The sequence below is a fragment of the Mya arenaria genome, chromosome 11, assembly GCF_026914265.1.
Source record: "Mya arenaria isolate MELC-2E11 chromosome 11, ASM2691426v1".
NCBI lineage: Eukaryota > Metazoa > Mollusca > Bivalvia > Myida > Myidae > Mya > Mya arenaria.
In genome coordinates this window covers 23,140,647-23,153,626 of record NC_069132.1, presented here as the reverse complement: position 1 = coordinate 23,153,626, position 12,980 = coordinate 23,140,647, and the positions used below count along the sequence as shown (strand labels likewise).

The 12,980-nt window shown below is 35.5% G+C and overlaps 1 protein-coding gene across 4 annotated transcripts in view; it reads left to right on the top strand.

The window, feature by feature from the left end:
- The window catches only part of LOC128209354 (neurexin-1a-like), a 94,069-nt gene that overhangs the window by 55,197 nt on the left and 25,892 nt on the right, over positions 1-12,980 (top strand). For all 4 annotated transcript variants that reach the window (XM_052913364.1, XM_052913365.1, XM_052913362.1 and 1 more), the window contains 3 exons: positions 5,619-5,777; positions 6,882-7,683; positions 10,011-10,228. In XM_052913364.1, the coding sequence (XP_052769324.1) occupies positions 5,619-5,777; positions 6,882-7,683; positions 10,011-10,228 (1,179 nt within the window). The remainder of the gene's footprint in view (positions 1-5,618; positions 5,778-6,881; positions 7,684-10,010; positions 10,229-12,980) is intronic.

Genomic DNA, 12,980 nt, shown 5'->3' with positions numbered 1-12,980 from the left:
TCGGTTTTGTTATGTTTTTAAAATAGTCGCTAAGGTGTTTTCTTGATTGCTTTAACTGATAGAGCATAATGATTTTGACATTTTGTTTGAGTGGTTCACTTAATGAACACTGTGTGTTGATTGTACCTCTGGGAACAAGGGCCGCTGTTGCTTAAAGACACTTATTGTAATTTCCTACTGTGTTGTAATTTTGTTCAGAAATACCATTCAGGAAATAAAAACTATTTGGAAGTTCTCCTAAAATCGAGGCAAAATATAACAGTGAGTCAGTCTTGGCTAATTGTTATTCAAGGTTCAGTTTTTTCCTGTTTATTTTGAAAGATTAAGCAATGTATTATACCTGCTTGTCAAGTAATTGTTCTAAAGAATATCAATCAGGATTCACTTAGCATAAAATAACTGCAGTTGCTTTTTCGCTTCAAATAGTATTTTTCTTTACAAAGTAAGCATACTAGCCACTAACTGTAAACATTTTATTTATTCCTCAACTAAATGAGTTTTGACTTGGACTTCAGCCTCAGAATGTGTTTTGCAGATTATTCACTGTTTTTAGGTCTTCTTTTAGGGGTTAAAAAAGACTAGGTCTTGTGATAGATGTTGGTCAGCTGCGTTTGTTCAAATACTTAATATACATTCAACAATTATTGAAGATTTTCACATAAAACTTGGCAGAGAAAATGTTTATTTCCGCAGCAAATCCCAAAACTCTGTCCCCCCCCAAAGACAAATGGTGGCAACTGATGGTGATGCTCTTGTTCAACTTCTCATTAGGGCATAATATCATTTACAAACTTAGGTCATACCAAATCATTATTCCTATGTTTAGCATCCGCGGACAGATAACTTTTGAGCTTCCCAATACCCCCCCCCTCCCCCCCACACACATGCTTCGTAATTTGCACTAGTAATTCCTGGCATGTGAAATCAGAAAATGATGCATTCTGTGTAATTCCAGTGATCAACACTCTTAGTAACAAGTTTTATTTGAACTTTTTTTGCAGAAGAAATCTATCCAACATTTCAGATGACTAAGGAGTTTCTGGTGTCTATATTCTACGTAGGATATCATTCATTTAGTTTCAGATTGTTTTTTTGTGGGGGGGGGGGAGGATTGGTTTTCGTACTTGGGTTGATACTCAACATAAAAAAAAATTGGTGAAAGTGAGTCTTCCAGATTTATGAAAACAGAAATCAACAAAAGAAGGAAGATAAATTTACCTGAAGTTGACAAACATGTTGTCAATGAACTACACCTATAATACTATAATAAAATGTGTGTGTAGCAAGTCAGGTAACTCTGCCAGTGATGATTGTCAAATAACGTCCCTTTATCAATAGAGAAAATAAGGATAAGGGCTGGCTTTCGCTGTTTTGTATTCCTTTTTCCCCTCCTAACACTGGTGTTTTTTGGGTTCCAAGATACCAATATGGGTGATAGCTTCGTGTTGGTCAGTTATAACTTATATGACCGTAGTCTTGACTGCTGTATTCTGATAACAGACAAATAGATATAAAAAGAGAAAAAAAGTGCATTGTTTACCTTGTATGGTAATATGGACATCTGATGCTGCAAAATAACTGACCCTAGATGCCTGAATTCCTAGACAAACAGGACTCTGAGTAATTAGATTGGGTCCCCTGATGGTGAGAAATTGGCAAACCTTCAGGGCTATCAGATCACAGACATGGCATTTATGACAGCACCTAGCTCATAGTCTGTTGCTACTTGCAGTGTAGGATTTATTGCACACAGATTAAACAGTATTTGTCATCGAATGTATTGGCTTTTCATTGCGTATTATTATCGATGCACAGATGATAATTGCATTGTCTGATGTTATTATTGCAGTTGTTATATGCATCAATGATCCCTGTTTACATGAAAGGAATGGAATCAGTTTGCTCCTTTGTCTTATCCAATACGGAAAAAACATGGCAAAATAATGTAGTTTTCCAAGTGAGTAGGTAATAAAGGCTTTAGATAAGAAAAGCAATAACCACATGAATGCTTAATAACAAGGTTGGTATATCAATAAACTGCCAGCAGATACTCAGGTGAACAGTGTCCTTGACCTTAAATAGTCTTGTCTTAAACATTTCTCATTAAATGTCTTAATTATGTTATGTCTAGAATTCACAAGTTATCTGCAACATCATGGCCAAGAATTGATTAAAAATTGTGTCTGCAGCCTCTTCCTGGAAAATAATGACCTTGAAAAGACAACCTTACCTTACCAAAAAATTTCAAACTCGAAACCTGATGGGATATGCCTTGTCAATTGTTTGTGTCAACAAACACTCCAGGTAGAAATGTACCTTCAACATCCAAATGAATAGCCTCTTCCTGCAAAGCAATGACCTTGAAAAAATTACTGAACTTTAACTTGACCTTTAACTGTAAACTATCAGTATAGTAAAACCAACTCCTAAAGAAGTCTTTTGCAAGCAGTTTGAACCAAGACAGGGTCTTTATTAACATTGTGTCAGTCTTTTTTTAATAAGACAATAATGACCTTGCCCAGGTTAAAGTAATCTTGAACCAGGTTTATCATTGAACCCGGGGGGGGGGGGGGGGGGGGCACTTACACTGATAGACTAGCAAGTGCTCTGTAACCTACACAGAATCTTCAAAAGTTTCAAGTTCTATTGATTCAAATTTCTATCTGTTTTTCCCTGGGGAACAAAATCTCCTGTCAAATTGTGTACCCAATAATTAACATGGCAAATTTCTACTGCATGGGGACCTGAGAATAAAGATGTGTCAATGTTGAACTGTAGTGCATTCATTCAATTTGTTTTCAGACCAGTCCATTACTGTTCTTAATTATTTAAGGACTGAGGTGCTGGTCATGAACCGAATAGGAACAAATTGTGGTTAAGTACATTTAGGTGCATAATCATACATAATAATGCTTCATTTGATCCCCATTATTGAAATTACAAGGATAGCTTACTGTTGTAGTTTGTGATAACAATTGCATGTTGGAAAGAAGGCCTTGAAAGTTTGTTCTGTGCTTTGTTTATAATTTACTTACATATAATCATTACCAATTTTGGTTCGAGCCACAAACTAGACACATTCATTTTCCTTACATATTGGCTGTAATGATATGACTAACAGTGAATTGTATTTGGTATAACCTGTTACAAGAATTTGTCCGAAACAGAAACATTGGAAAGTGAGTTCTACTATGTAATTAAGATATGCATATAAAAACTATTTTAGAGGGTTTATGTAGATTTACAGTCAGATTTTTTAAATAATTAAGTTTGTATTTTCAACAGATCTCAATACTTTTCTCCGAAAATATATCAAAGAGGATAAAACTGCATCTAGAATGGAAGAAAGTTGTTTAGGAATGCCAGAGTAGTGAAAATTGATGATGTTAGTGAGCTATTGGAGACATTCCCACATTAAAAAAACATCAATATATCAAAATTGGACCTTAAATCGCTAGTATTTTGATACAAACATTCCGATATCTTAGTACCAACTATTAATTTCCTTTACATGTTTTTATTATCAGTACTTTGTAAAGCAGAGACAATTTTTCAAGAAAAACACATTTTTGTTTGATTTTTCCATTTTGACTATTTTCTGACAGCGATTGTTGTTTCTTACAAGTCTGCGTAAGTTCTTTTATGGGGTGGCGCCATCACTTCTTTAGTTGTGTTTAAATGTGGTCATAAGTGACAAGAGTTAAAAGTGACTGCAATTCTCTGTTAAATAAAGATATTAGAAGCTTTAAAGAAGCAAGAGTGAGATACAAGGAGGTTCGGTCATAATACCCTCAAGGCTCCTTGCAAAGTTGAAACCCCATTAGAGAGCATAAGAATTAGGCCATGCCCCATTGACTGTATATTTAGCATTATCATTTTGGTAGGGTCAGTGATTTAAACAGATTTATAATATATGAATACCCCCCCCCCCCCTTTCAAGCATGCTGTTGGATGTCATATATTATATATTAAGGTTTTCCCAGTAGTTATTTGGTTCCATATTTACTGTTTACATTCTGAAAGTAAAATGCAAATTTCACTGTTTTGGTGTTTATCACTCAAAAACACGATAACATCTCAAAACCAGCCCAGCAAACTTTAATAATTCTTCCTTAATCTTATTTTAGTGCTGATTTTATGAACATGATTAATTTCAATGCCTCTTCCACTGTGAGCTAGATTTCTGACCCAAGATTTACCAGCTTAACACTTCTTTCTTTATTTGCAATAGCTTAATTAAAAGCTTATTGATGTTTTCTCCATGTTCTAAATTGTTATCCCCCGCCTATGAAATAGGGAGGGGGATATTGAAATGGCGTTGTCCGTCCGTCCGTCCGTCCGTCTTTCCTTCTGTCCGTCCTTCCTTCCGTCCGTCCGTCACCTGCGTTTTCTCAGTAACTAGCCGGTATAATTTCATGAAACTTAAAATAAATATGAACCACTATACTGGAATGATGCCCGTCCAAAAAAAATTTGATTGGTCAATTGTCCTTGGAGTTATTGCCCTTGATTTTTTGAAAAATGCACATTCACAGCCATTTCTCAGTAACTAGCTGGCAGAATTTCATGAAACTTAAAATAAATATGAATTACTATACTGGGATGATGCCTGTTCATTTTTTTTTTGATTGGTCAATTGTACTTGGAGTTATTGCCCTTGATTTTTTGAAAAACTTTCATTTACAGCCATTTCTCAGTAACTAGTTGGTAGAAATTCTTGAAACTTGAAATAAATATGAACCAACATACTGCGATGATGCCTGTTTATTTATATTTTGGATTGTGTAATTTCTATATGAGTTATTTGCCCTTGATTTATTAAAAGATCCATGTTTGCAGCCTTTTCTATGCAACTAGATGGTAGAATTTCATGACACTTGGAATAAATATGAACCAACATACTGTGATGATGCCTGTCTATTTTTCTTTTGGATTGGTCAATTTTCCTTAGAGTTATTGCCCTTGATTTATTAAAAAATCATTGTTTGCAGCCGTTTCTCAGTAAAACCAATGTGCTTATCTTATTCTTTCTGAGATTTTTTTAACCTTCAAGCACAAACAAGCCATCAAGCACAAACAAGCCATCGTTGGCGGGGGATATCTTTTCACTGAAAATGCTTGTTAGTTCTATGTTTGGTGCAACTGAGCAAATAGTTATGATTATTTAATTGCAAAAACACATTTGCATGTCTTAAATTTTTACTAATATAATAGTTGATAACATTTTGCACAAAAGTTATATCAGTCACTTATATATTCTCACAGTTATAATGTACCACACTTCATAACAACAGCGGACCACATCTAAGTAAGTCATGTTGCTGACTCACTCACTGCTTAAGACAGTCTGAGGTACAGATTATTGAAATTTGAACACACAGATTCAGCTTACTGATTTGCAAAATGTAAAAACTTGAGAAATTGTTATTTTGCTGCTTTTCAATGGCTTATTGTCATCAATTAATTATTAATGCAATGATTTTCTGGACAGGGCATATGCCTTACATCATAAGATGTGGTTTCTTTTGTTTGAAGGTCTGAAGAGTACTTCAAGAAAATCACCTGTGACAAACAATCAAAATTGATTATAACTAACCTGATTTATTTCTTTCCTGCAGGTGTTTGTGGATGTCGACGATTTCCGTCGCGTAATGGGGATGACCCAAGGAGAGTTCACAAAGCTCTCATCCAATCAGCTTTTCCTGGGTGGGGCACCTGACCCCGCCCGACTCCCTGGATCAGATATAACGTCAAACTTCCAGGGATGCATGAAACAGGTATATCAACTGCATCTAAGCCAAAATCATCACTTCTGTGACTACCAACACCTAGGTCTGAGTTGATGTCTTGCATCAACTCTCACTACTTGGCCTGATATGTTGTTCTATACGGTTATGTTAAGTGAGCACTTTCAGGAGGGACACTGATTTTGAGTTGGTATAGATATTCACCTCTCACCTTAGAGGTTGTAGATTTCAGACTTGTGTGACTTTCAGACAAACAGACTTGAGTATGATAGGTTCACACAGGAATATGCTAGTTCATTAGTTTGGTTCAATTTCCTTACTTTCCAATTTATGATAAGAATTTTGGCTTCTCATAATATAGTTCTGATTGTCTGGAAGGAAATAGAAGATGCTGTCACTTAATGTACCATTAGTTTGTCTGGCATACTGACTCACTTTATCGTCTGAACAGTATTGATAGCGTTTGTCAATTCTCTGTTATATTTGATGTATTGATGTGTATAATAATGCAGCGTGGATAATCAGATACAGAAAAGCTGACTGTTTCTCAGTTGTTTCCATAGAAAAAGCTTTTTTTAATGAGAGATTTGAAACAAAACATCCTTTAAACTTAGGAAAAAAAATAGTTCAAGTCTGTTTTTTGAAGAACACATGTTAGATTATGATTGTCAAAGTTTTAATATTTAAGAGACAGAATGCCATAACTAATGCTAGAGATATTGTTGATGTTATATGCAAATAAGCAAAGCCCGGGCTACGTGTGGATTGCGAATACGTGAATATAAAGACCAGTCAATCCTTTCAGGGTTGAGCATGCTTTTCTCTGAAGGGATCTGTTGGCGTTGTTGGTCTCGCAATTGGTGGCAGTGGTGGGATATTTACAACTGCCGGACCGGAGTTGCCTTACCCATAAGATTCTGCCGCTGCCACCAATTGTGAGACCAACAACGCCAACAGATTTCAAAAGGGGTCTAAATAGCTCCTTTACCCTTCTTTGGGCATGAATCCCATATCATCAAACAGACATCAGGCTATTTTTCATGATTGATAATTATCAGCTGATAAAACACCTGTATATAATAGATCTTGCATTTTGTATAACAACCCTCTAAAACTCCATTTATATATCTTTAGGTGGAGTTCAAAGCTGACAGCATATCGCTGGAACTGATAGAGCTTGCAAAGGCAGACCACAATCTCATTTCCGTGATCGGTGACGTTATTTTTGGTCAGTGTGAGGATGTTGTTGAGTCCCAGCCCGTTACTTTCATGACTCCTGAATCATTCATTGCAATGCCGAAATGGGACATTAAGAAAAAGAACGGCACCATATCATTTCAGTTTAGAACTACAGAGCCTGATGGCTTGATCATGTACAACAGTGCGCAATATGGCTCAAGTAATTTGGATTTCTTTGGTTTGGAGATTATTGATGGTCACTTTTACCTGGTGATGGCTTTAGGGACAGGTGCAATAAAGGAGAAAATATCTCGAAATAGGGTGGATGATGGCTTACCTCACACGGTTTACCTCATGTACCGAGGCAAGACTGGTTTGATACGGATCGATTCCCATGAATACGACTACCTAACTCCCGGAATGGGGATGGAGTTAGATCTTGAAGATATGCTGTTTGTTGGTGGTCTCGACTTTGAACGTTATAATGCTTACCGGCTACCAAAGGAGCTATGGTCAGGAATCCTAAAGCAGGGGTATGTGGGCTGTCTGCAAGACCTGAAGATCAACAACGATAAGGTGGACTTGATGATGGTTGCCCGGAAGCAGCATCAGAAGGACATACGGAACGAGTGTCGCAAACTCGAGCCCCAGTGTTCTAGCCAGCAGTGCATGCATCGCGGCACCTGCACTGAGGGGTGGAATCGCTACATCTGCGACTGCCGTAACACCTCGTACAGGGGGCGCAACTGTGAACATGGTAGGTGTTGCATGTTGGTATGAAAATCATTTTTTCCTGAAATGTACTTATAATGTTAGAAGTATATTATTTACCATAGCCTACTATAAAATGCTTCACATCTTGAAGGAGTTGTTCTTTAATTATTGATAGTTTTATGAAGAAACTTTGAGGAGTCGGTGAATTCTGCCAAGTCTTTAAAAGAGAAAAAAACATTTTAAGAGCTAGACAAAGATGTAGCTTATTGCCGTACTTGGTTCAGCTCCAACATTCCCCGTAAATTTATTTCAAGTTCATTTAATTTGCATACTTAAGAACACTACATCATGGGGGAAAAGCCTGGAGGAAAATTTAAATAAGGAAATGTGTAAAACATGATTGCTCAACCCAGACATGCAAATACATTCTGTCAAAATTGCTGGCTGTCTAGGATTTACACAAACAGTGGCATTAAATTAATTGAATGTCTATGATTGTGGATGATAGGAACAAAGATGATAACAATGCTATATTTTAGATGGTGAAATGTATTAAAGGAGTGATTTTACAATCAGTCCACGACTACTTTTATTCTTTAGCCAAAGCTCTTACCTCTAACTCACCCAAGCTCACAAAAACACACCCTTATTAAGTGACACCCTAACCATCCAAGAAGAATAATAACTTTGCTCAAAAAATTATGAAAGATGAGGAATAGAAACAGCAATGTAGGAACATTAATTAATATGACAGGATTAGGGGGGTTATACTACACTCCACATCCGCATGGTCACTTGTTATAACTCTAGTGCACCATTCAATTGTTACCCGCTATTCCCCCGGACCTGGGGGGTGGGGGGGGGGGCAGTGGTTGCTGTTTACTGGTGCATAGCCAAAATGGATAATATCAATATCACACTTTGATTCCAACCATTTAGTTACCAAATCAGTACATTATATTAATATACAGCTATGATGCAGCCAATACCGATGGGTATTTCATATTTTGGACTTGATTTTAACAGATTTTAAAAAGATGCTGAATGGGGGGAAATGGCTGTTTTATAGAGCACAGGGTTCTCATAAAGACAGGCAACCTGTGTGTTTATTAGGACCTATACGATATTTTGTTTAGTAAAGTCCATTGTTTTTGCTTAAGTAACTGCAGAGTTATACCCCTTGAACAACTAAGAAACATGCACTAATGTTGGCACCTGTTTCGCCGTGCCTAATATTTGTTTGTTTTGTATAATGTCTTGGCATTTGAAACAGAGCTTATTCAATTTGTTTTAGTGTTTTATTTTCGTATTAAATGGAATTGAATTTTGTTGATATTGCTTTTTTACTCTTCAATGTCTGAATCGGAAGAAGGATGGGGTAAACTATTCAGGATGAAAGGAGTCCCTGGGGATTTGTACTGAAGTATCATTGTTTTACCCCGAATATCACTTTAATCATCCCCTAATTGACTGAAGTGTTTTATAGTCAATTCTCTTTAGGTGTTTCTGGCAGTTCATAGTCAGGATAAAACAATGTTGTTTAAATATTCATGAATGATTGCACTGTAAGCATCAAATTCTGTGACCTGAAATGTAAACTCACAAGATAGCATAATAAAACCCCTATATCCAAAAACACAGAAAATTTTGAAATATTGCAAAGTATTTTCTACAACTAGATAAATATGGCTTTATTTATATCAATTTTATGTGTATTTTATTTTCAAAATCTCATAAAACTGGAAATGAACTGCAATATTCACCTCTTAAAATACATCTAAAATCAAATTATTCTGGGTAAAATGTGAGTTTTGTCAGATATTGTCTGGCATATATACAGTTTAAGAGATTCTGACATTTTTAGATGACTAGATTTTGTACAGCAATTAAAGCAAGGTGAATTTTAATAAGCTCCATTCTGCACTGATGTCCATTGAATTTTTTTTCATATATATAAATTAAATTTATACCCAAATAGGTTTGAGCCCTGGACTTACTTTGAGCGCCATAGGGACCATGTTCTTTGGCCTCTCAAGAAGGGCTCAATTTTAAGTGACAGCAGCTTGAATTGTCTTCATAACTGAGACTAAAAAATCAATTAGCTTATCTTACAGTATAATATATATCTTAATATTAAAAATGATCTTTGTGTCATTATTTTGTGTTAAGCAGTAATTAGCTAAATAGTTTTTTTGCCATTTATTTATTGTCTTCCTGAATTTGATCATAATTTATATAGTAATTATTTCTTGTTTCAACCATAGTTGAAGGAAAGAAAATAATATGCCTAGAATCTGATGATTTTTTTTTTACGTTCAGGTGCACGATTACTGGTAATTCCTTTAAGAGTTATTGTCTTGTATCCTGCAGCTGCAACCACGCTGTCATTTGACGAGGCTCAGTATGTGCTTGTGACATTGCCGGAGGAGACGAGTACCGAGGCAGAGGACATCTCGCTCAGATTCCGCACCATTAAGGCCCGTGGGCTGCTGCTTCTCACGCGGGGCACCATGACGGATGATAGCATTGAGCTGTTCCTTGAACGTGGGGCATGTAAACTAACCATCAGCCTTGGGCCTCGGTCTCGGGTGAGTTTAAACAGAAGTTATGAAACAGAAGAGCCGTTTAGTTTCAGATCTGTTTTAGAGACTTATTGATACCATTTTGAGGATTATGGAACAGTGATACTTTTGTTAGGTTCAGCATTTGAGCTTGTTAGTTTCAGCATATTAGGCTGGTGTGGTTGAGCTGTTTGAGCTTGTCTGTACTATTTTTGAAAGAAAGAAAATCAAGGTTTTGTCATTGCCTTAAGGTTGCCGTTGACATTACAGTCAGGTAAAAACCTGGCAATAAAACTTGCTCAACATTCATTATATTGACATCGAACTAAACTTTTTATCAGTGACAATTATATGCAACAGGACCCATAACTCTTGCTGTATGAAATGTTGAGTAATGCCACATTATAAATTAAGCAAATTGAATGTGTGTTGGCCTTAACTTGTGTTGCTCCTGTTGTTACTAAGTTATTGCCTGTAAATCTGTAATCATTCAGAAATTTAAGTATTAGGAAAGCCTGTAGTCTGCCTTTGAACAGACTTATTATGTGCAGTTGGATCCTGTTTTATGTATGTAAGCCTTTCATTTGAGTCATCAATCACTTCTATTTCCAAGAACTCTGAATTAGCAGTTCTGCCAAAAAATGGCCTTGTAGTAACTTTCTCCAATTTGTGCTTTGTTTTGCCCATTAGTAGTTGACAGGATAATGGCCTGAGGTTATTAGAAGCAGGATGCCGTTTGGCGAGTAAGAATTGATGGATAGTGATAAAGGTTGGTTTAGGTAGCCTATGTGAAGAACTAGCTTGGGATTGCTTTTGAGGGGGTTGGTGTCAAGGTCAAGGTCACTGTTTCTAAAAATAGAAAAATGGATTACGCCCAACAACTTTAAATAGAATTGATAAATAGTGGAGAAAGTTGGTGTGTATGTAGCTTATGTGAAGTGCTAGCTTGGGATTGTTTTTGAGTGAGATGAGGTCAAGTTCAAGGTCACTGTTACTAAAAATAAAAAATAGTTTCTTTCCAACATCTTAAGTTAGAATTGATGGATAGCGATGATAGTTTGTGGGTTTCATTCAATTTTAATTTAAACATACTTATTTTACAACAATTGTGAAACAAGTTATTATAACCTTATATTAATTACTCTTAGTTGGCATAATTTTATGCAAGAGTGTGGTCTTGTGCTGAAGGGGAATCCAGATTAAACATTCTGCTAAACTAAACAAGAATGTTTCATTAGTATTCAGTGATGTCATCTTCCAAAAAGTTTAACAATTGTCATATGCAAAAAAAAGTAATAGATATTCATGTGGGACTTAGTATGAATGTTGCAGCAAAACTAAACACATAAGATACTTAACTAGACCAATTTTCAGTTTCTTTTTTATAAAGTAAAGATAAAACCTGCTACTTTCGTTACATTTTCCCAACTCGTACAAGAAATTTATTGGCTGTAAGTTGTAATTGCTCACAAATAAAAACTTGGATTTGTTGCTTCTAGTTATACATTTACTTTGTCTGGAGCATAACTCCAAAGATTTTTAAGTTATTGATTTCAAATTTAATATAAAGATATATCACATTGAGGAAAACTGCATTGCTCAGGAACCATAACTCTGGTTGCAGTTCTTCTTGAAATATTTCTCTTTGTTCCTTTTCATACATAATTTTTGTGTGGAGCATTACTCAAACTTAATTTACTGATATACCATATTGAGAAGAAGTATAGTGCATAGAAACCTTAACACTGACTGCAATTCTTTTGAGTTATTGCCCTTTAATAATTTTCATTCTTTATTATTGTCTGCACTATAACTCCTTAAGTTTTTGATATATTGACTTTAAAATTCTTACTACAATAATTCAAATTGAGAAGAAGTGCAGTGCACAGTAGCCATAACTATGGCCACTGAATTTCTCGAGTTATTGCTCTTTGCTTATTTTGATACTCTATTTTTGTCCGAAGAATACTTCCAAAGTCTTTTGATTTGCACTAAGTTTTTGTCCTCGTTTTCCATTCTCTTCCAAATATGAAGGATTCTGTGGTGAATATTCACAGTCTGTGACTGCTCTTGCTAGAATCTACTTTTGATACATAGAAACAATAAAGTATTTGTCTTCAAAAAAATCATCATGTTTTCTTTAATAATCCCAAAGGATTCAGAAAATTCAGAAGATGTTTTCTTGCCAACACTATTTGGCAGTATTTTATTAAAGAATCATGGGCAACAATGTTTCTTTCACTGATCCCAAAGGACAAGGAAGTAAATAACTACATAATGGGCCAATTGTTCAGAACTTTGTTGTTAACTATTAAATGTGAAATATTTTATATTGTGCAGATATATTTTAGTAAAACAAGCATAACTGGATCAGTTGTCTCATTATTATATTTGTGTAAAGTACTGCACTGATCACATGTATGTCCATGAAACTGTCAGAGTACCAGTATTAAAGATTTGAAAGTGAACAATGATCCAGTTAACAACATTTGGCTGATTGGTCAGAACTTTGTTATATTTAATAACATTGTTAAAGTCATTGTTGTTAACTTTCAAATCTTAACTGTTCAAGAAGTTTATGGATACACTGCAGTATTTCTGACATGATTTGAGACAACTGTTCTTATGTAATTTAATATATTTGCGCATCATCAAACAGTTCATGTTTGAAACTTAACGACTTTCACGTTAATCTTGTTGTTAACATGTTTAGTTCGGAACAGGAAGGGGACAAGGTCTTTCTATGGATGCTGAGGGAAGACAGTAACCATACAACCTA